Below are 24,178 nucleotides of genomic sequence, written 5' to 3' on the forward strand. Positions count from 1 at the left end.
AGTTTTAAGTATACAATGAAACCTCGAAAGAAAATAAAAATAAAAAAAATCGAATTTAAAATCATATAATTGAAAACTATAATTTTTTTTATTTTTTTATTTTAATGGATTATTTGAATGGAGATGAAAGATAACACCACCCTATTTGTTTTTTTCCATGTTCGAAACTACGCTAGACTCTAGTTGGACGGCAATCCCAGAACTAATGAATTACCAAAAAATCGGGAATTAAGTGGGGTATACTATGCATAACTTAATTTTAAACATAATTAGACAGTGACAAATAAAAGATATACAATATCGAAGATTTGTAAGGAGACATCATATTAGAAATCTTAATAGAAACTGAGACATGTAACTTAACATACTAACCTTGCTAAGTAGATTGTGAATCAAGGGAGAGAGGAATATCTTGATATACATCTGGTTCAAACTCTATGTCCACAACGTATTCCTCATCTTCTTCAGACTCAAAGTCATCATCATATACTTGCAGCTGTTGGTTGATTATCCATCCTTTTAACCTTGAAAACATGATTGACTTCCTGGTCACTGAAACCATCAACTACATAACAAGCTTAATAAACATAGAAACTATATTTGAGTCATTTATGTACACAATTATATAGCAGGTTGAAAAATTAAAAAATGTTATATGTGAAATCTGAGTATGTATGTGACGAACTACAAGACGTAAGCCTCTTCTATGTTTCGCACGACATCATACACAAAATAACAAAAGAAGAACAAAAACAGAAAGTACAATTAATCAAAATAGAGGCTCCGAATGACGACGTGCGGGACAGGCGCGGTACGATCGTAATAGTAGCAAAAATATATAGATATATAGGTACATGTAGAAATTTTTATTACTATTTACGGCGGTGCGGTGCGGGACGGTTCGTTGCCAGAAAACTAATTGTCAAACAAACACCATTGAACAAATTTTTTTTCTCAGCTTGTTTAACTTAATTTGCCAGTACAAGGATATTACCTTGATTTGGTGAACAAATGAAGTTTGGTAACTCGATTCAGCTTCAGTTTGTCGCTTACTCTCGAACTTAGCTTGACATCTTCACATTTCAATCTTTTTTGCTTCGTAGATAATTTTGATTAGGTTTTTTAATTAAAAGAAATTCCAAATGCCATGTATATTTGTTTGTTTTGGGCTTTAACATTGTGTTGGGCTTTTACATGGTTAATCTGGGAATTAAGCTGTCAACGAAGACCAACGCCTGAACTCATCGATTTAGGCATATTCATCACGGTCAAATTCCGGTGGCCGCGTTTTTGAATCGAAGTTTTTCTATGTAGAAAATAGTAATTTAAATAACATAACCTAATATATATATATATATATATATATATATATATATATATATATATATATATGCGTATTGGTTGTGTGTATGTGTCAGTATTGTCACCTAATCGTAGATAGAATCCACTAGGAAGTAGGTTAGTAGGATTAGGTATTGAATGTTATGAGTGGAACAACGAAAACGCATGGCGGAAAATAAATCATGGTACCATTCATCTCTAATAACTATACAAAACACATGATGTGGTTTAAAAGTAAAAAAAATAATAAAAAAAGAAACAGGAAATGCGTTTTAGAATACGCACGTGAACCACACAAGTAGCAAAGTAGATGTGGTTTGTTAAGTGGTTGAGTGGTTTAATATTTTTTTTCTTCTATCAGAAATTTTGTTCGTGTATAAATAGAGATGAAAGAGGAAAATTTTGCAGACACAACTTCAAAGCAACGAACAAAGGTATGGCAATATATCTGGGGTTTTCTTTATTTCAGTTTATTTTTTTTATTTAATTTCATTAACAATTTTTTGTCATTTCATTTTTTTTTTGCAGGTGCACCTTGAAATCACATTTGAATTTTGGAAAGGTACACCCATGAATCTTAAACGTATTTCAATTTTTTCACATTTTTAGTTTATAAATATTAATAATTAAGTTTAAAATATATATTTTAATCTTATTTTCATATATGAAACAAAAAACTGTTATTTAAAAAATATAATAATACAATATAAACTAATATATATTTATATATCAAAACTTAATTATTTAAGTTAAATTATTATAAAAAAATTTTAATTGCGTAAAATATATTAATGTTAATTTTCTAGTTGGTGGTTGTTTTCTCAAAGTGTTTTTTAAAACATTTATATTAAGTTCATCAAGTTCTACATTGGAAGCAATTGAATTGCTTACACCATTTCAAGTTTGTGTGTATGAATTTTTTTTTCATTTCAAATTTTTCTTTTTACATTTCATTTTCATTAACTTAATATATATATAAATAGTTATGTATAAAATATATTTAGTCTAATTTTTGTTTATAAAACTGAAAAGAAATATAAAATATATGTAATATACGTAATATAAATTGGACCATTTGAAAGTACGTGTGTAAGAAAATTTGTTCATTTCAGTTTTTTTTTTCATTTTATTTTCTTTAACTTATTAAATATAAAAAGTTCTATTAAAATATATTTAATATAATTTGAATTTATAAAAATAGAAAATTATTATTTTTAGAAATATAAATATATGCAATATACATAATATAAAATAATATATATGTAAAGATTTATTTATTGAAGTTAAAAATGTACGAACAATTTTAGTTGTGTAGAATATATAATGCAAATTAATGATAATTTTTGTTATTAATTATATTTTTACTGTTTAACAAACCCTAGATTTTTATGTGTTAAGAGAACTATATATGTTTATGAGTTAATTTATCATAAGAAGTATTGTTAAAAACATGATAGTGTTTACATAAAAATATTTTTTATTGTAGATAATGCTTGATAAGTAACCATATTGAAACACATATATTTTTTTTTAAAAAAAAAATATATATGTATATATAGATTCTAATACTAATACAATTAGGATAAACAAAATGATTATGTAATTATGATTTAGTTTTTAAAATTTTTACTAATAGTTTTGTATAATAGTGCAGAATGTCTTCTAGTCATCGAGGCAGTGCAAGTTCTTCCAGACAAAGAGGCTGAAATGTTTCTAATGAAACTAGAACAAGAGTAAGTTTTAATTCTAAATATTTTATTAATTTTATATATGCAAAAATATTAGCTAAAACATATATATTATAATTTGTAGAGCACGGACATATTCAAATGGACATATGAACAAGAGAAAAAACTCATTGAATTGTTTGATCATGCAATCTCTATGTGGGAAAATAGAGAATTCTTAATTGTATATTTGTCTATGTGGTGTAATAAGAAGAATTTAAATTTTATATATTTATTAATAATAATTATATCTTTTGTTTTATTAAAATATATTTAAATTTAAGTTTTATCCGCACCGTTTATTCTACTTTTGTCATTCTACTTTTGGTTATGTACCGCATTTGCTTTTTGTTACCATTCACATTTTATTTTGTACCGCTTTTTTTTTGTTTAACCGCTAATAATTCTCAGTTTACAAAACCGCAGTTAAACCGTACTGCACTATCTAATCCGCTTGTCCAGTACCGCTCAATACACTGTTACCATTCGGAGCCTTAGTTGGGGGTTTTAGATTATAATTGTGTCTAGAATAGTGGGTGGGTTGGGTATATTCAATTAATTTTTGGCTTTTGGTAAGAATAAGGGGCCTTAAATTAATAATCTCTCTTCAATTATTGTACCAGTGGGGACCACGATGAGATGTATGGATGGGATATATGTAATGAAGCCGTTGAAAAGAAGTTTTCCCAAATCTCGTTCTCTGAAGCAAAAGTCATTAGAGAGATTCTTCCTCCATGGCGACCTACGAAAAACCACAGGTGTCCCCACCACAGGTGTTCCTCAATTTTCGAGGAGCCGAGCTGAGGCAGAGCTTTGTCGCTCACCTGGAGATGGCCTTGATAAAGAGCGGAGTCAACGTCAGAAACGATGGAAGGATGATGATACGGGGTGTTGAAAATTTATTCCAACAGATCGAGGAGTCGACAATTGCGCTCGTGATCTTCTCGAAAAGCTACACCGAATCGAGGTGGTGCTTAGACGAGCTGGTGAAGATTAAAGAGCTGGTGGAGGAAGGCAAACTCATTGCGATTCCCATTTTCTACGAGGTGAGTCCATCCCATGTGAAGGAGCTTGACGGAGATTTCGGACTTAACTTGTGGAATCTAGGGAATCGTACTAGTGATTTCGACAGGCTCAAGAAATGGAAGGAAGCTTTAGATTTCATTTCCTCAAAGATGGGGCTCGTGTTCAATGAGAAAAGGTAGCGGCTCTTAATAACGTTTATTTATTAGCAAGTAGTGAAACCTTATTCGATCAATTGTTTTTTCTTACCTTCATTTTGGCAGAAACGAATCTATCTTTATCCATGAAATCGTCAAGCAGGTCCAAAGGACTCTGACCAGTCTTGGCGTCCGAAACCCTGTTAGTAGTGCTGATTGCGATAGTGTTGGCTCACTCCAAGAAGAAAAGAAGCAAGAAAGCGAAAGCCAAAGCCAAAGCTCAAGCTCGACAGACCCAAAGCATCAAGTGTTCATCAATTTCCGGGGAGCCCAGCTGCGTCATAGTTTTGTCAGCCATCTCGTGGACGCCTTGGAAAGGCACGGAGTCAGCTTCTTCGTAGATGCAAACCAGTCGAAGGGTGAAAAACTTGAAAAAATTTTCAACAGGATCGAGGAGTCTAAGATCGCACTCGTTGTCTTCTCTACCGGTTACACAGAATCGGCTTGGTGCTTACAAGAGCTGGTGAAAATCAAAGAGCTCATGGACGAAGGCAAACTCGTGGCCATCCCAATCTTTTACAAGGTGGAACCATCCCAAGTTAAGAATCTGACTGGAGTTTTCGGTGAAAGCTTTTGGAATTTGTGGCGTATTCAACGGGATAGCCATATCATTAAATGGAAGGAAGCTTTCAGGTCTATTGCGTCCAAGTTAGGCTTCAACTTGAGCGATCACGGGTAAATGATTCTTTTGTTACAAGATTATTTTGGCTAATATGATTCTTTTGTCTCTCATCTGTTTTTTTTACTTGATGGTTATGGCAGTGGTAATGAGAGTGAGTTCATCACTCGTATCGTCGAAGAAGTCCTACATCTTCTGTCGCAGCGGCAAGGAGAAAACCCGTCTCTCGTTCCTTCCACAAAGAAACCAAAGCTTACTGAATCGCCCACCACAGCAGAAAAGCATGAAACGTATCACAACGTTGGAATGGAGCAATTGGAGGAGAAGTTAGAGTTTGATTCCAATGATACTCGAATTATTGGAATTGTTGGGATGGCTGGTATTGGCAAAACCACCCTCGCAATGATGCTGCACGCAAAGTGGAACCGCAACTTTCTACGCTGCGTTCCTTTTCTGGATATCCGTAACAAGTCAGAGGAGCATGGCCCAGTGTGGCTGCGAACGACACTCCTGGAACTTTTACTTGAGTGTAAAATAGGTGACGAGTTAACACATGGGTCTGTCAAAGCTGAACTACTCAAGACCAAGTTCTTCGCTCTTCTGGATGACGTGAGCGACAAGGCACAGTTAAAGTTTCTCCTCGGTGAACGCGACTGGATTAAGAAGGGAAGCAAGATTATTATTACAACACGTGACAAGTCATTGCTTGAGGGATTTGCTGATGATTCTTATGTGGTTCCAGGATTGAACGATGATGAGGCCTTTCAACTCTTTAAATATCACGCCTTCAGTGATAAACTCTGTAGTCCCACTAGTACCTTCCTGAGGCTCTCTAGAATGTTCGTGGATTACGCTCGAGGACACCCATTGACTCTCACATTACTAGGTATGGAACTTAATGGGAAAGGTGCGGATGGATGGGTGTCCAAATTGGAAATGGTGACACAAAGATCCAGTGTTATGTTTGCTAATCAACTTGAACTTAGCGAGAAGCAGGAAGATATGTTTCTCGACATAGTGCACTTTTTTCAATCAGAGGATGAGTATTTTGTTAGGAGTTTACTAGATTCGGGAGATCCTGATTCTACTGATGCGGTGAGTGAAGTAAAAGATCTCGTCAACAAATTCCTGATTACAACTGCTGACGGCCGAGTAGAAATCAACGTTCCACTATATACGTTCTGTACCGACCCTGGTTCTCCTCGGTGGCTTAGGCTGGGGAACTTTGAAGATATCATGAAGGAGCCAATGAAAATGAAAAAAACAGTAAGTTTATTTTTGTTTCCTGTGAAAGAGAACTTTCAATGCAAGGCTTTGCTGATATGTTGTCATTTGACATGCTAACAGGATGCCAAGAATGTAAGGGGTATTTTCTTGGACACGTCAAAGTTAGAGAAGAGCATTTGCTTGGACATCTCAACCTTCACTGATATGCGCAATCTTCGATACATGAAAATATATGATTCTTGTTGTTCTCGGCGATGTAAAAATCAAGACTGCAAATTATACTTCCCCGATGGGCTTGAGTTCCCCTTGGAAGAGGTTCGATATCTCCACTGGGTGAAATTTCCATTGGATGAGCTTCCACCGGACTTCAGACCGGAGAATCTTGTTGACCTTAGGCTGCCATACAGTAACATTACACGTGTTTGGGAAGGCGAAAAGGTGTGTCTTCGTGTGCTTTGCATACATGTTTTCATTAGATGGCTTTTAAGTGTATATATATATATATATTTTTTTTTTTTTTAATTAGTCGTTGGATTTTGATAGGATACACCACGGTTGAAGTGGGTAGATCTAAGCCACTCGAATGAGTTGGTCGACTTGTCAGCATTGTCAAAGGCTGTAAATCTTCAAAGACTAAATCTGGAAGGCTGCACGAGTTTGGAGGAGTTGCCGGTGGAGATTCAGAATATGAAGTCACTTGTTTTCCTGAACCTAAGAGGATGCATAAGTCTGTGGTCTCTTCCGGAGCTGAATTTAAGCTCTCTGAAAACACTCATCCTCAGTGATTGCTCAAACCTCGACGAGTTTCAGCTAGTTTCAAAAAGTGTAGAATTTCTTCATTTGGATGGCACAGCAATCAAAGGACTTCCTCAGGGTATAGAGAACCTCCAAAGGCTTGTCGTGTTGAATTTGAAAAACTGCAAAATGTTGGAGTGTCTTCCCAACTGTCTGAGCAACCTGGAAGCTCTTGACAAACTAATACTCTCTGGTTGTTCGAAGCTTAAGAATCTTCCGGATGTCAAGAATAGCTTAAAACATCTGCAGGTTTTACTTTTTGATGGGACAGGAGCAAAAGAGATGCCAAGCATCTCATGCTTCACTGGATCCGAAGGCCCAGCGTCTGGAGATGTGTTCTTACAAACTCTAGGATCGCATTGCAGCGTGAGAGAATGGCCATGCGGTGTTAACGTAGTATACTCACTGCGGCGACTGTGTTTGAGTGGAAATGATTTTCTCAGCCTGCAACCTGATATTTGGAAACTTTATAATCTGAAATGGCTCGATGTGAAGCAGTGCAAGAAGCTGAGATCTATTCCAATGCTTCCACCAAGACTTGAGTACTTTGACGCACATGGTTGTGATTCCCTTGAAAGAGTTGCAAAACCTATAGCCTTTCTGATGTTGTCTGATCAGAGCCATGCCACATTCAATTTTTCCAACTGCAACAAGTTGGATCGAGATGCAAAGGATAATATCGTATCTTATACCCGGTGGAGAAGCCAGTTAGTGCTAGGTGAACTCACACTATGCAGTGGGGTATGTCTATTTCTCTCTATCAGTTTTGAGTCTTCTTTGCTGCATCTACGGTATCTTATCTTGTTTTGTTGTTCTCTTTTGCAGGGTTTAGTTTCAGAAGCACCGATTGGAACTTGTTTTACTGGATGGGAAGTCCCTGCCTGGTTCAGTCACCGAGCCTACGGATCGTTGTTAAAGACCAAGCTGCCTCCACACTGGTGTGATAATAAATTTACTGGGATTGGTCTATGCGCTGTTATCGTATTTGATGGCTACCACAACCAAAGGAAAAGTGTCTTATTGAAATGTAATTTTGAGTTTAAGAATGAAGACGGGTCTAGTAACCGCTTTAGCTGCACGGTTGGAGGTTGGGGCGAACCAATTGACACACCATTGAAGCCTGTGTCGTCTCATGTCTTTATCGGCTTTACCAGGAGGATGGATATCAACAAAATTAGTGAAGAGGATGATAAAGAGAAATGTGTTTCTACTAAAACCATTATTGAGTTTCAAGTGACAGATGGTATGGAAAAGATCAAAGGTTGCGAGGTGGTGAAGTGTGGCTTTAGTTTGGTATATGCACCCGAAGAAAAGAGGAATATATGTTCAGATTTAAAGACTTTTTAGCTCCAATAGAGGGTTGAGGTCTTCCGGTGAAGCAAAAATACAAAATAAGTTTATCATCTTACCATCCAAGGGAAAATGAGCATTTAATTCCCGAAGTATTTGAAATCGGCAGTTTTAATACTCAAGTATTGCTTGCGCATATTTATTCCCCAACTAATAGTTGACTGCGCAAAATTGAGAACAAAATAGTCAACTGTTAACTGATGAACGGAAAAATAACGGTTTCCGTCAACTTTTTAACGGTGGAATATTTTAATCATGATTTTGCGCAGTCAATGATTAGTTGGAGAACAAATATGCGCATATAATACTTGAGTATTTAATTTGCCGATTAAAAATACTTAAGGAATTAAAAACAACACTCTTTTTTTTTAGAAAATCATAATTTGAAATATTCTCAAGTTAGATATAACCAATATACAAAAGTTTTATCTATTAGACAATTATATGTTGTACATTGGATCTCTACTTTAGATGATCATATATAATTATATGTACTTTACACATTCATATATTGTATATCAGCAATACAATGCAAATGTAATTATCTTATGTTATTTTTTATGCTTTTATAAACTAAATAAATCTTTTTCCGGGATTAAATATCTTGTATATTATTTCAAATTATGAACCTTTCTAGCTATGAATTATTTTAAAAATCATCTAAAGTGATTTAAACATGAAGTACATCAACAATACGATGTAACTGTAATTATTTTGTATTATTTTATATGTCATTGTAAAAAATCAACAATCTATTTCTAAAGGTAAATATCTCGTATAATGATTTTATTTAACTTGAAAATATTTTTACTTATGTGTTTTTTTTAAGGGATTGATGTTAGTGACTTTCAATCTTATACGAAATATAAAGAAAAAAATGAGTTTTTAATTCCTCAAGTATTTTCAATCGGAAAATTAAATATTCAAGTATTATATGCGCATATTTATTCCCCAATTAATCATTGACTGCGTAAAATCATGATTAGAATATTCTACCGTTAAAAAGTTGACGGAAACCGTTATTTTCCGTTCATCAGTTAACAGTTGACTATTTTGTTCCCAATTTTGCGCAGTCAACTATTAGTTGAGGAATAAATATGCGCAAGCAATACTTGAGTATTAAAACTGCCGATTTCAAATACTTCGGGAATTAAATGTCCATTTTCCCTACCATCCAATGTATTTCCGGTTCTAACCTATAAAATCCGTTGAGCCTTTAATTTAATGTAAGTATTTGGTGTTAGAAAAAAGATTTTTTTTTAAAATATGACATGACGTCAAGATAATTGTGAGACCAATAATATTTTTTATAAAATTTATTTTTTAGCACGATTTTAAATGTGGTACTAATTAATTATTATTATATCATCATTAAAGTTAAATATATATATAAATATTTATTTTGGAATTTTTTATATATATTAATAACTATAACTCATATACCACCAATAAAATAATATATATATTACATTAATAAAAATAAACTAGATATAATTACAACTATTTTTACATCAACTTATATACCAATGTAAGTATATATCCACAAATATAAAACTAAAGCAATACAAATCAAATATTTTTTTGTTAATACGATTAAATTTTACCAGTTTAACGTATTTTAACTAAAACCAACAAAAATCTAAATTTATTAGAATTTATATATTTAAATAGACATATTCAAAACTAAGAAATATGAGACACATTTAAAATTAATAATCATTAAATACAATAGAATAGAACACAAAAATATTTTATAAAATGTAATTTTAACTCTACTAAAATTTAAATAAAATCAAATTGAAAGAGTTAAGCCAGATAAAAAACAGAACTACACAAATATATTTATGGTGTTTTCCTTTTCCAATAAAGTTAAATATAAAAATAGTAATTTCAAAATGTAAACTAACATTTAAAAAAACAAAACAACATTATAACAAAAATTATTTCTTCCACGGAAAACTTTCATCCAACCTCAAAACCACTGTGCTAAATCCAACTATTTGATAATAATCTTTACACTTTATTATTTATAGCTGCTGTACATAGATCTGAGACTTTTATCCGAGATCCGGATTCGATCCGAGATTTGATCCGGATCCGATCCGAAATCCAGATATCCGGAGAGGCCGAATCCGGATAGTAAAATGTTGGATCCGGATCCGGATATCTTGATTTTTTTAGTCCAGGTATCCGGATCCGTAAGTTTTATAAATATCTATTTCAAAAATAGTAATATCTATATATAAAAATTAATTTTATTTCATTTATTTTCATTTTTATAATAGTATATATATATTTCATGTAAATTTTGTAATATTATACATAGAAATAATTAAAAACATTATATATTTTTTTATTTTTAATTATTGTTAATATTTTTTTATATATTAATATTTTTTTATTTTTTTAAGGATCCAAATCCGGATCCGGATATCCGCCGGATATTACAATTTTTTTAAGGATATCCGAGAACCCCGGATCCGGATAAAGATAGTAAAATTATGGATCCGCCGGATAAGGATCCGGATCCGGATACCTTAAAATTGCCCGGATATCCGATCCGTCCCAGACCTGTACATACATTTTTAGCTAATTATATCAGTGTTGATTAATTCAATTTATTATGAAACTAAAAGTAAAGGCAGTAGAACTACTTTCATTTCATTCGCATGGTTCTTTAACTCATACTACATAATGATGGTACTATTTATAAATTTTTATTATTGCTAATAAATATCTAATAAGTTAGTTATAATCAAGGGAATAAAGTTCGAAACCTTCCTAATTAATTTCATAATAAATGTATAATTTTTATAAAGTACATCATAGAGAAGATAGTCAAGATACAAACAACACAGTGGTTGGAAGTGGTTGAAAATATGATTGGCTATTTGTCTTCCGGTCTTCCCGGGTTTGAGTCCTTCCACCCACATATAAAAAATGATTTTTTTTATAATTATGTATTATTTATTTATTTTAAATGTAATAACCACGTCAGATATTTTTATAGGCACGTAAGAGCAGCAACGCTTAAGTAGGAGGAACTTAAAAAAATTATCTCTCCGTTTCATATTGTAAATAGTTTTACTAAAATATTTTTGTTTCAAAATGTAAATAGTTTTCGTATTTCTAGGTAACTTTTACATTTATTGAATACAGTGTGACCAATCAAATTAAATAAACTTATTTTTTATTGGTTAAATTATATTTAACCTATTTATTATAAAATACTTTTTAAAAACATAATAATTTTCTTAATCTTCGCGCTTTTAACCAAAACTACTTATATTATGAAACGAAAGGAGTATTATAATAGTGGGTGGATCCCACATCAAAATTAAACACCGTCGCCTCTGCGTTCTATTTAAGCGCCGTGTTTTTTCAGTGCTTGCACTGTTTTGCAGACCCCACTAACACGTGGCGATACGCGATTGGTTCGTATTTAATTTTTTTTTTTAATCAGACAAAAAAACTTAAAAAAATTAAACACTTCGTTTAGAGTGCTAGGATTAACGGTGCTCTAAATGAGTCATAACCAATTCGGATTCCGTTATCTTTGATTTACGGGCACTTACGCCAAAACCGAATTTTTTTAGTTCATATATTAAATGTTAAATTGTTAATGTATTTATTTACACAATTTACGTAATATATACTGACCGAGACTGTTTTATTCTGTTAGTATATGAATATGCCGATTTTTTTTCTCCCTTATCTGTCTCTGGATTCTTCGGAAAGAATTTTTTTTATTTTTCTTTTGTTTTTAATTCCGAAGCTTGAAGCTTTCATACTTAAACGAATTTTTTCCCGGTACGGATTAATCTTTCCATTCGCATACTTTGCTTTAGTTTTTTTGGTTTGTATGTTCCTTAGATTTTATGTGAAATCAAAAGCAATTAAATTCCAGAACTTGCTCGAAACGTTTCTTTTAACAATTTTTTTATTACAAAAGGATCAATATGCCAAAATGTTTCATTAAAAAAATACATTATATTCTTAGGGTTATTTATCTAGATTTAGGATTTAAATTTGAAAGATAGGGTTTGAGGTTTGGAGTGGGGGTTTGAGTTTATAAATTTTTAAAAATTAATATTAAATTTTTTTCAAATTTTTTTTTTTGGATTTCAAAATAATAATTTGAAAGAAAATGTTTTTTAAAATAATTCAAAATTAAAGATTTCAAAAAAAAAAACACAAGAATAAATTTTGAATTGAAAAACGTATTTATGGAAAATACAAAAAAATATTTTTATTTTTTTAATTTTCTTTAATTTTTAATCTTTACGATTTAATTAAATAATTATTTATATTTAAAAATCTATAAAATAAAGGTAAAAGTGTTTTTTATCTTTTTAATGCAACTCTTTTAGTCATTTTTCTCCTTGTATGCTTTTTTGATAAAAAAAACTGATTTTAGTGTCATTTAGTAGAATTACCTATTAAATTTCTACATTTTGATAAATACTATTTTGACGATTTTTTTTCTCTAACGTCTGATTAATTATGTTATTACAACGCTGAGAAATATTACATAGATATTCTACCGCTGACAATTTTACCACGAGATGAGAATACACGTCTGACTGCGTCACTCCGAGTCGTCCTACGAGATCCATGTTCAATGATACGTCCTGCACCATGCTGAAGACCTATTGTAATACTTTTTTTCTATAATATACATAATTTGCGTTTTTTTGGGTTTGAATCTCAGATCTCCGGGGTAGAAACATTAACGATTACATCTAGTGTGGTATTATAAAACAAAAAAAATTGTATTAGTGCTAGCTGGAGGTAAATCTCAATCATGATTACATCTCACACCATGTTAACCGAAAAGAAAAAAAGAAAAAGAAGATTAAATCTTACCATAGTTGAGAGAGCTTACCATGGTCTCATTTAAATATACAATATAATTAGTGGGTAGTTAGCAAAAAAAAAATCATATACAGTAGAATAAGAGTGGTGGAACAGGTGATTGTGTGAATAGATAGCATTGGAATGAGCTTATCAACGTTGACCGGCCAAAAGTTTCCCATGACGACTACCACCACCACCATCACGACGGACGAACAAATCTCTGAGTGGCGGCCGCAAGTGTTCATCAACTTCCGGGGAGCTGATCTTCGTGACGGGTTCATCAGTCATTTGAGGAAGGCCCTGGACGACAATAAAATCAAGTACTACATCGACTGTGAAGAGCCCAGGGGTGCATCTCTTGAGATCCTCTTTCAAAGGATCAAGGAGTCGCAGATCGCCCTGGTGTTCTTCTCGAATCTGTACGCAACGTCAGAGTGGTGCTTGGACGAACTGGTGGAAATAATGAAGAACATGGAGAAAGGAAGCCTCAGAGTCATACCCGTCTTCTTCAAGGTGGAGCCAGAGGACGTGAAAGGGCAAAAGAAAGAGTTCGGCGTGGCGTTATACGGAGAAGGTCGCCGTAAAAGACCCAAGATGGCGCAATGGGAAGATGCTTTAGAAGCTGTTCCCAAACAGATGGGGTTGGTATTGGCTGAAAAAAGGTCGTTTCATATTTTTTTGTTTGTTTGACCATCTCACTTTTTTCCTAATCCATATAGTTTTTTTTTTTAATCCACATAGTTCCATTGATTGTATTTTTTTTCTTCCTTATTTCAGTTCTGAAAATGACTTCCTCATCCGGCTAGTCAACAACGTCAAAGAGGTGGAAGCCATAATATTAAAAGAAAGAGAAGGCTCCTCTTCCTCTGAACCAATAATCAAACACGTTATGGGTACAATATCATCTTCTCTTCCCCCTTGCGAGAAGGAGCAACGCCTTGAGCAACTCGAACAACGGTTTGGTTTAGATGATAAAGTTACTCAAATACTTGGAATTGTTGGTATGGCCGGGATTGGTAAAACCACTCTCGCGCAAAAGCATTTCGATACGTGCAATAAGTTATCGGTGAAAAAGATTATTCTTGGCATTCATGAGAAGTCGAAGAACGAGGAGGGATCATCAAATTGGCTGGAAAAAGAAGTTGAGGATGAAATTTTCAAAAACAGATGTTTCATTCTATTGGACGACGTGAGCGAAAAGTCACAAATAGAGTATCTACTCGGTAACCTCAGCCGGATTAAGCAGGGAAGTAAGATTGTCATCACAACGCGCGACAAGTCATGGATCGGAAGAGTGGTTCACGATACTTATGTGGTCCCTGGATTGAACGACAACGAAGCCTTACTACTCTTTAGCCGACATGCCTTCGGAAACCAAGCCTATACTCCCACGAAGAAAGGGCTGTCCAAAAAGTTTGTGGACTATGCCGGAGGCAATCCAAGAGCCCTTGAGGAACTAGGGAAGGAGCTTTGCGGTAAAAACGATGCTCACTGGGAAAAGAGAATAGAAACGCTGTCACATCGTTGCAATGTGAATATCAAAAGAGAGTTAAAAATCAGTTATGACAGGTTGACTGATGAGCAAAAAGATGCGTTTCTTGACATAGCTTGTTTCTTCACATCAGAAAAGGAGGATTGCGTGACAAGTTTACTGGCTTCCAAAGACTCTCATGGCTCCGGTGCAGAAGCTGCGAGGGTTATTGGAGACCTTGCTGACAAGTTCATGATAAGTGTCTCTGCTGGCCAGATCGAGATGCCTCAGATACTGTGTTCACTGGGCAGAGAACTTGGTTTATTGCCATCTTCAGAAGATAATATGGGAAAGAGCAGGCTATGGGATCATGATACAGTTGTTAAAACTTTGGTCAACCAAAAGGTAGTAAGAATCGTCAATTTAGGTTTACAAAGATGTTAAAGTAAAATAAACTCCACCCAATCTAACTATCATCTGATAGACTTTTTTTTTTGGTAAAATGTTAAGATTCAAATTCAGTATAGACTGAGTTTTTTTGTTAGCTAATTTTACCATTTTTTGGTGTTTTTTTTTTCTTACTCTGTTAACAGGAAGAAGATAGTACTGTGAGAGGTATTTTACTGGACGTGTCGGAGTTAAAAGAGGAATTCGCCATAGCATCAGACAAGTTGACCTTAATGCCAAACCTGCGATATCTCAAAATCTTTGATTCTACCTGCCCTCGGCAATGTAAAGCTGTTGTTGAAGCTGTTAAGTGCAAAGTACACTTGCCCGATGAACTTGAATCGCCTTTGAAAAACCTTCGATATCTCCACTGGCTGAAATTTCCATCGACCGAACTTCCACCGAACTTCAAACCGGAGAATCTTGTTGACCTCAGACTGCCATACAGTATGATTGAACGTGTTTGGAAAGGCAAAAAGGTGTGTCTTCTTGTTCACTGCTAGATTTTGATTATTGTACTCTAGATAGCTTAGCTGATTGGTGCTTGTTTTCTGAGTGCTTTTTCCTCACAGGAGACACCAAATCTGAAGTGGGTTGATTTAAGTCACTCGACAAAGTTGACCGACCTGTCAGCTTTGTGTAATGCTGAATCTCTTGAAATACTAAATCTTGAAGGTTGCACTGAACTTGTTGATTTTCCCGAAGATACCGAAAATATGAAGAGTCTTTCTTTCTTGAACCTCAGAGGATGCACAAGTCTCTCGTCTCTCCCAGAGATGAATAATTTAGTCCGTCTCAAGACTCTCGTCCTCAGTGGCTGCTCAAGCTTTGATGACTTTCATGTGAATGCTAAAAATCTTGAACATGTACATTTAGATGGGACAGAAATACTGAACCTTCCCCGGACGATCGAGCAACTCCAAAGACTTATCGTCCTGAATCTGAAAGACTGCAAACGGCTGAGGACTCTCCCGGATTGTCTTGGCAAGCTCAAGGCTCTTGAAGAACTAATACTCTCTGGTTGTTCAAGGCTTAGGAGATTTCCTGAAATTAAGGAGGGCATGGAAAATCTGCAGATTTTACTACTCGATAGGACAGAAATCACAGACGTGCCAAAGATGTTATTACTACGATGTGCTAACCCAGTAGACCAAGTGAATAATGTCCAACCGTCACCCCGGACGGGTGGACTATCCTTGTTGCGACATCTGTGCTTAAGCAGAAATGACAAGATCATCAGTCTGCGATGGAGTATTAGTGAGCTTTATCATTTGAAATGGATCGACGTGAAGTATTGCAAGAAACTCCAATCTATTTCGATGTTACCACCAAATCTTCAATGCTTAGATGCACATGGTTGCACCTCACTTAAAACAGTGGCGAGTCCTCCTATGGCAACAGAGCAAGTGCCCTCCTCATTCATTTTCACTAACTGTGACAAACTAGAGCACGTCGCCAAGAATGAAATCACATGCTATGGTCACGATAAAGGCCGGATCCTGTCAAAAACACTGAACCGCCACAATAAGGTACTTTTTGTTTGCTATAGCTTTTTTTTTGGATTGCAGCCTACGTTATCGGTCCACATGTCAGTTTCCTGTTCCTGGCAATGCCAAAATTTTAATTCTCCAGTGGCAAACGGGATTCGAAACCGGGACCGTATCGGATCCGAAGTTCTCTCGAGTACCACTAGCCCAACCCGAGTTGGTTTTTTGCTAGAGCTTTACTCTTATCTATATATATATTCTTTATTCTTGCAAGTCCAAAGTTTAAAATTATGTTAAATCTATTCGGTTTTACTTTGCAGGGTCTTTCTTTTGAAGCTTTGGTTTCCATTTGCTTTCCTGGAAGTGAAGTCCCTGCTTGGTTTGGTCATAAAGCTTCTGGAGCAGTGTTAAAGCCTGAGCTTCCTCAACACTGGAGTGACAGCGGTTTGGTCGGCATAGCACTATGCGCCATTGTCGCGTTTGAAGAACTAAATATTGGAAACAACAACCTCCATGTGAAATGCATATTTGACTTCAACAATGTTAAGACATCCTTCAGCTACTTTAATTTCCCTGTTGGTGGTTTATGGGAAACCAGCGATGAGCAACGCACGATCACATCTACTCATGTGTTCATTGGCTACACCAATTGGTTAAATATCAAGAAATGTCAAGAAGAAGATGGTAAGGAAGAGTGTGTTCCAAAAAGAAAAAAAGAAGGGTGTGTTCCTACTAAGGCTTCAATTGAATTTCAAGTGATAAATGATTTTGGTGAGGTTAAGAATTGTGAGGTATTGAAGTGCGGTTTTAGTTTAGTTTATGAAACTGGTTCTTGGGAGGCAAGCTCAAGGGCAGATGGTGTTGAACAAGGTGAACTTGAATCTCATGAGGGAGTAGGAAGGGTTCGAAAATTATGATTGCAAACTATGGCGCAACTTCAATACGAGATCATAAAAGTGAGTGGTGAGGCCAGCTGTAGTTCCACAAAGAGCTAGATAGCTTCACTATATCTCTTTTTCTTCCTGTAACAAAACTTTGTGACGGGAAGCTGTTTTGATGGCATTCATTGTACAAAAGTTTGTTTCTCAATCCCACATACTAAAAACAGAGTTGGGTGCTTAGCATTTGAAAGTTTCAAGACACAACACTCTTTGTCTTTGGGAACTAGTTATAACTTCGTTCGTATATAAAATCAATGTAAGTCATTTCAACCATTTCCATTCATACACAGAAGCACGATCTTATGGATCAGACGATCACACAAGATCTCATATATACACATATATATCTCAGCTGAATCTGGATTAGGACATCCCTGTGTGAGATATATATATGTATCAATGTAACAGTGATTGACAATGGACTTGGTGTTTTTGGTAAACAGAGTAATAGAGTATACTCTGGAAAGATCCGAATATGTATGCCACTAATCCTTGAATCAAAAAGAGACGGCTAGTTCTTCTGGAACATTTTTCAGAAGATCCTACGGAAGCTATTAACGAAGTAGATCACTAGCTGACCTGGAGTGTACTACTGTACGCCACATGGTACAGGAGAGGAAGATACTACGGAAGGAGATTTAAGATGTAGAGTCGTCCAAATCAAAGAAATAAAACTTTGAGTAGGGTTGGATGTTTGAGTACCCACTCCGTTCGGGTCTATTCGGTGTCTTAAACAGCCAAACAGAGAACTGTGACGTCACCCGCTGGAATAAATCTCGGGTGATGGCATTAACCCTAAAGTAGGAGGTTGTTAACTTGGATCAAAACATAAAATACTATTTACTCCCTCCGTTTCATATTGAATGTCGTTTTAGAGAATTTTTTTTGTTACAAAATAAGTATCGTTTTCAATTTTCAAAGCAAAATTTATTAATTTTATACAAAATTTATTTTTCTATTGGTTGAAATATGGTTAGGTGTATATGTAATAATGTTTTTTATAGGCAATGTACAAAATTAATTGTTTTCTTAATCCGTGTACCAAAACCTAAAACGACACTTATAATGAAACATAGGGAGTATATTATATACTAGGGTCGGATCCGCCCTACGGACGGGTTTGCAAATGAACGAAACAATATAAATATGTTTTAAATTTAAATAAATTTTCAGTTTATTTTAAATTATAATTTTCACTATTTTTACTACAAATTTTACTACTTCTTCTTCTTTATAAATTATATAGTTGTTACTATAATAAAACAATTTATAAAAAATAATATAAGTAACTACATCTCTTACTCCAAAATAAATTTCATAAGGAAGAAAATAAAATAAATACTTTTAAAAGTGTTGTAGGAGTTAAATACACTAAAATTTCTCTGAATTTTGTTTTGTAACACCTCTATGAAAAATATTACTATTTATTATATCATTTGTTAAACTATAGGCATAAAACAATATATTGCAATCTAATTATAGTTAAAATATAGTTATGGATCAAAACTCAGTTAAAAAAGATAATTAAGATATTTTCAATAGATATGCACAACTTATTTAGTTTTTATTATTAAATTTTATTTTATTTTACAATTACTATCTTTTCAAAATACCAATTGTTATTAAAAATAAAATTTTATATACTTTCGTTTACAATATTAAGATCTAATGTATCGGTTTGAGGATTTATGTGAATTTTGAGTATATCTTCCGTCCAAAAACATTATTTTCCATTTTTTTATCTCCAATAAAAACATTCTACAATCCTGTATTAATATCACAAATCAAAAATATAAATTTTATTTTTATAACATCTATGTTTATTATTACTATGGTAATGAAATTTAAAAGAATTTTCTAAAGGCCTAGTAGTTGCTAATCGATCTGCTACTTTGTTTGCCTCCCTCGTAGTCCATCAGAATGAAACTGCTTCAAACTTAGTCGACCACAATTTGATATCCCTCGTTCAAAGAGTAGCATTTTCTTGTTTAATACCTCAACAGCTTTTTTACCGTCTCCCTCCGTGATAATTGTTTTTGGATCCGAGAGCCACCAACGGTGTTGTAGTGCCATCAAAAGGGCTTGTAGTTCACTCTCCAAAGGGTTTTGTACCTTCCTTCCCACTGCTTCGCGCAGAATATCTGTTTGATCATCGTGGAATCGATCTATTTCCGGCTTTTGATGTTGGTTAATTTGATTGTAGTAAACTACTTGTCCAGGGATGTTTGCTTTGCATACCATCATTCTGGTTGGACCAAGAAAGTTATTTAAATGAGATTATTTTCGTAATGGTTATATATCGACATGTATGTTTTGTGTTTATATTTGTTTATACAATTTATGATTTTTTTTACTAATTTTAAATTTTAAATTTAGTACTTGTAAATTAGCTATTTATATTCTAATGTGATGTGCTTCTGTTTTCTCGCTATAGTCCCGATAACCTATTAATTATATTTTAATCTTTGTAATTTACTATTAATCGTTATCAAAGCTATTAATTTGAAAATTTATAGCTTTGCCAACAGCCTAGACTAAAAGAGAAGATAAATAGTTTTCATTATTTTTTAGCTAAGTTTTGCATTTATACAGTTCTAATACAGATCTTGAATTAAGATTCAAATTAAGCTTCATCAGACACATTCCAAATGTGTCTACATCTATTGTCCACGCCACAAACACTGGTGAAAATATCACTCATACATTGCTTCCGTTCCATCTACAATTCTTTCTTTTTCTCTGAAGCTTAAAATCTATATAATAAGACTTCTTGAGGGCTTGATCCATGAGCCTATGGCCGACGCATATTCCCTGAGTCCCACCCAAACAACCCATTTCTTATATTTGAATAGATCAGGCTGTACTGCTTCCAGAAAGCACACAGGGTTATGGAGGTAACACTCCTAAAACCAAAAACAATTAAAAAAAATTGAATCAAAATTGGAACTTCATAACCATGTTTATATCAAAGTTTCTTGCTTTATCATAAACACCATCAGATTTGACGTGCCAAGCTCTGTAAAATTTGCACATGTCACTTAACAACCTTGCGTGTTTCCTTTGGAGTCACGCAGGGCTAAGAGGTCATCATCTTGAACAGTAGAAGAGACTTGCATTCAGAGGACTATTATGCGTCAGGCATGTTTAAAGGAGATAGAGTAGGAGGAGTTTTCCTAACCTGTTTGTTTAAGTTGGGTAGTGATGTCAGTGATATTAACTCCAGACATGAACCCAAACATCAGCTGCTTCCATGTGACTATACATCTGCATAGAAAGGGGAAAACCCACAAAACATGAAACCTGCATTCTTTCATTGATAGAAGATTAAATAAGAGGTTCAGAGGGTGTTGTATGTTTGCTTCAGCTGGGGGATTGATATTCCCTAATGCAAAGAAAGCTCCACCAAGTATAACAATCATCTTCACCTTACTCGCTAATGAACTTTCATGCTTGATGGGCTAAGCTGAAAGAAACCATCATGGTGACAAACTCAAACTAAGTTTTAAGATTAAAGATTATGATTCTTACTATTGCAAGACTGATCAGAGGTCCGAAGGCCAGAATGGTGACTTCACACGGATAGTCAGAGACCCTCTCAAAAGAATCTCATCTCCTAGCCCATTTTTTACCGTGAACAAAATCAGCTACACCGAGAATCCCATCTTAGATCGAAACAGCAAACACATATATGGAGCTAAGTCATAACAACAGCTTGACTTTCTCGCGTATCAAGGAATGAATGATTTATATTGTTTAATCTTCAAGAGAGGAGAGAAAGATCATACCTCAAGGGTTCGGAGTTCCCTTCTGTGACTGGAAAATCAGGGTAGCCAACGATCTCCTACTATCATTTTGCATAAAGGATCAAACAAAGAGAAATCACAGACACATCCCAAGAACATTTTTCAAAGAAAAGTGTACATACGTATAGTGATGCGTTTCATCTTGTGTTGAAACTGTCCCAGACACAGTACTTAGTCTTTATATCTTTGTCATCATTGTTGCCATGCTATCAGCTGACCACACATATAAAATACACAGTAATGTTATAACCATGTTTGTTGCCGCCTAGCTCCTTCTATGTTATAAGCTCGTTGAATAAAGAGTTTCTAAGTTCTTCTAAAGAACGTCCTTCTATATCCGAAAACCATAAAACGATGCAAAATAGATCAGTACTCAGAAGGCGATTCATTTTTTTAGAAGCAATTCATCAAACATGTAATAAACATTTAGTTCTAAGAATATTTATAAAAGCCGTAAATCATAAGCAGATGTATAACACAATATCAAGTTGAACTTTTCATTGATTTATAAACAGCTAAAATTTAGGCCAAGATTGGAAATCATTACAAATGGTTTCTTCTCCAAAATGTTAGTCAAAAGCCCGTAAGCTCTATCTCCGCCGCGGAATCTTCTACCCGTGCTACCGGCGTATCCTTATCCTCTGCGCTGTTCCCACTTCTAGCTTCTCCCCACCCACCTGATCCATCCCGCGATGCACATGAACAAAAGTCCTTGTGTTATAAACTCTCCCCAATGCCTCTGGTCCCCGTTCACTTTCAGGTGTGGTGCCCGTCTGCACCACACAGAAGCCCGTACTCAGAGTAACGAAGGACACAGCTAGGGTTCGCGTCGTATGTTGTCCTATTCCCAGGGCCTTAAATGGAGGACGTAACAAAGCCCACATTTGTTCAACAGGCCAAAAACGAAAAAGCCCGACGTGGCTAACTTAATGATGCGCTGCGTTTTGTAGTGCGGGACTGGTGTCGGCTCGACAGCATCCGAACTGATGACGTGGATGGCGACGTGGACCCCCTGGAAGAGAAGGAAATTGTACTTTATATATATGATGATGCAGTCATATATATAATCCTGATAAAAAAATGATGTAATCCTAAGCTAACAAAGGCTAGATCACAAGGCAACATGAGTTGTCAAGCTTGAATGGGTCGATTGTCGCCACAAAGGGTTGTGGAAGTATCCCTTTGATAAGACCAGATGCCTGCGCCTATGTGAATCCACATAAAGACAGATACCTACACTTGTATCCTAGAATGAATCCACAAACTAAGGAGACAAGCAAACGAACAAGAAATCTAACATGGTATCATAACCAGGTCCTAAATACCCTAAATCCCTAATTAATATAACTCTATCCGACCGGGTATAAATGTCGTAATTGACTCGCTCGACCGAGTATAACTGTCTTAAAGTTCCGAGATTTCTGACCGATAAGAGTCATCGTCTCGAGGAGGGGTATTAGAGATAAATATCCCACATCGGGAATTCTAAAAGACATGTAATATATAAATGGTTAGGGGCAATCCACTAATTGTCAATTGGTTTTAAGTTGGAAACTCATAATTAACCCGAATCTAACAGAATCCACCTAAAGACTAATTGAACAAAACAAAGACAAACTTTGTAAACTGAAAAATACTTTATTAATTTCGTGCAAGGGTGATTTACAAATAAGACTTAGCTCAGTTTAAATAGAAAAGAACACAAATGCCTAAAAGAATAACTTGGAAATAAATAATAAGTGAAAAACTAACCGTTGGACTAAGTTGGTGCAGAATCTGTCCATGTATGAAAGTTTTCTTCTCTCCTTGTATCTTGTGAGTTTGGGCAGAAAGAAATGCATCCTTGGGATCTCCTTTGATGTCTGGATAGTCTCTAAGCCGTGCCTGAACAGAAGGGGAAAGAGCCGTTGATCTTCAATAACTCCAAGTGTGAATGCATCCTTGTAAGGTAAGTTGACAAATAAGGGATTCATCTTGATCCTGTGGCTGCTGGTGCATGGTAGAAACTCTCCAACTGCTCTTAGATGTAATGAATAATCTCCTGGTTTCCACACGTGAGTTTGAGCTGCACATTCCTTAAGCAAATAATTACTTTCCTTTATTAGATTCAGTTCGGATGCAGTGTAGATAGTCTGACTTGTAACTGGCATATCTCCTAAACCATTACTCCTTTTGGTATAAAACCAACTCGCTGCGTGCTCTGGTTGAGTTGAGAATCTATAGCAACTGGTTTCACGGTTAAATTCCTCATGGTTGCAAAGATATCCTTCTTTGAGTGCACCTATGTCGCTGCTGGCTCCAATGTAGCTTGTATGGTTGATCTCATGAGTTGGTGGTCCAGCTACTGACTTGGGGTCCTCATCATTCTCTCCTTCTTCAAAAGGTTTTGTCCTCAAAACCAATTTACCTGCACCAAGATAGAACAAGTTAGGTTTCATTCTATTTTGTGAGGCTAGGCTAGAAAATAATTCACATTCAATTTTGAAAAAATATATAGAAAAATAGTGCTCCTTCCAAATGACTTTAGCCTATTTAGCAATCTACTAAAATTCATTATTTTCTAACCGTACACAATCGTATATGACCCTGCTATTCCTATATTACAACAACTCATTCCTGATCAAATCTTGAAGCTAAATATGCAAATATTTTATTTTCTATCGTAATATTTTCAAAATTTTAAATCTTCATCTTTCTTTTTCTCTCATCTCTGCTATTCTCTCTATTTTCTCTCCTTGTACCTAGAAAATGCAGTAGGCTCATCCGAAAATTGGAGAACTTCAATGCGCAACCACCATCTTGTCTCGTCCTAAAGAGTTTCCTTATTGTGATATTTTGTAAGATCTCTTCTTTTTTCGAAGGAAAACAAAAACTAAAGAAACTGAGAAATTAA

The 24,178-nt window shown here is 34.8% G+C and overlaps 2 protein-coding genes and 1 long non-coding RNA gene across 10 annotated transcripts; 2 read left to right on the forward strand and 1 right to left on the reverse strand.

Moving 5' to 3' along the window:
• The first annotated feature begins 3,741 nt into the window (after positions 1–3,741).
• LOC106405866 (disease resistance protein LAZ5) lies at positions 3,742–8,332 on the forward strand. The gene is made up of 6 exons (XM_013846418.3): positions 3,742–4,269; positions 4,355–4,963; positions 5,051–6,173; positions 6,255–6,572; positions 6,678–7,670; positions 7,755–8,332. Exons 1-6 carry the CDS (start codon positions 3,803–3,805, stop codon positions 8,274–8,276), a joined length of 4,032 nt encoding a protein of 1,343 aa, XP_013701872.1. The 5' UTR covers positions 3,742–3,802; the 3' UTR covers positions 8,277–8,332.
• A 4,901-nt stretch (positions 8,333–13,233) lies between these two features.
• LOC106403130 (inactive disease resistance protein RPS4) lies at positions 13,234–17,755 on the forward strand. The gene is made up of 5 exons (XM_013843975.3): positions 13,234–13,798; positions 13,914–15,012; positions 15,201–15,533; positions 15,627–16,583; positions 16,862–17,755. The coding sequence occupies exons 1-5, from the start codon at positions 13,278–13,280 to the stop codon at positions 17,456–17,458; spliced, it is 3,507 nt and encodes a 1,168-aa protein (XP_013699429.1). The 5' UTR covers positions 13,234–13,277; the 3' UTR covers positions 17,459–17,755.
• Positions 17,756–20,018: 2,263 nt separating this feature from the next.
• On the reverse strand, positions 20,019–23,153 carry LOC106403122. 8 transcript variants are annotated; one of them, XR_007321239.1, is made up of 7 exons: positions 21,833–23,153; positions 21,408–21,498; positions 21,268–21,326; positions 21,011–21,144; positions 20,661–20,945; positions 20,476–20,591; positions 20,019–20,385 (listed from the first exon to the last, which is right to left on the reverse strand). It is a non-coding gene; the product is annotated as an uncharacterized LOC106403122 (long non-coding RNA). The 8 variants fall into 8 exon arrangements; XR_007321237.1 differs by having other exon boundaries at positions 20,476–20,573; positions 21,833–23,150; XR_007321240.1 differs by having other exon boundaries at positions 20,529–20,591; positions 21,833–23,148.
• Positions 23,154–24,178: the final 1,025 nt, after the last annotated feature.

This window comes from Brassica napus, chromosome C3, assembly GCF_020379485.1.
Source record: "Brassica napus cultivar Da-Ae chromosome C3, Da-Ae, whole genome shotgun sequence".
NCBI classification, from domain to species: Eukaryota; Viridiplantae; Streptophyta; class Magnoliopsida; order Brassicales; family Brassicaceae; genus Brassica; species Brassica napus.

Coding starts and splice junctions, on each gene's coding strand:
- LOC106403130 (XM_013843975.3), top strand. CDS start 13,278: ATGAGCTTATCAACGTTGACCGGCCAAAAGTTTCCCATGACGACTACC. Junction 15,534..15,626: donor GTGTTTGGAAAGGCAAAAAG/GTGTGTCTTCTT, acceptor TTTTCCTCACAG/GAGACACCAAATCTGAAGTG. Junction 16,584..16,861: donor CACTGAACCGCCACAATAAG/GTACTTTTTGTT, acceptor TTTACTTTGCAG/GGTCTTTCTTTTGAAGCTTT.
- LOC106405866 (XM_013846418.3), top strand. CDS start 3,803: ATGGCGACCTACGAAAAACCACAGGTGTCCCCACCACAGGTGTTCCTC. Junction 4,270..4,354: donor CTCGTGTTCAATGAGAAAAG/GTAGCGGCTCTT, acceptor TCATTTTGGCAG/AAACGAATCTATCTTTATCC. Junction 6,174..6,254: donor CAATGAAAATGAAAAAAACA/GTAAGTTTATTT, acceptor ACATGCTAACAG/GATGCCAAGAATGTAAGGGG.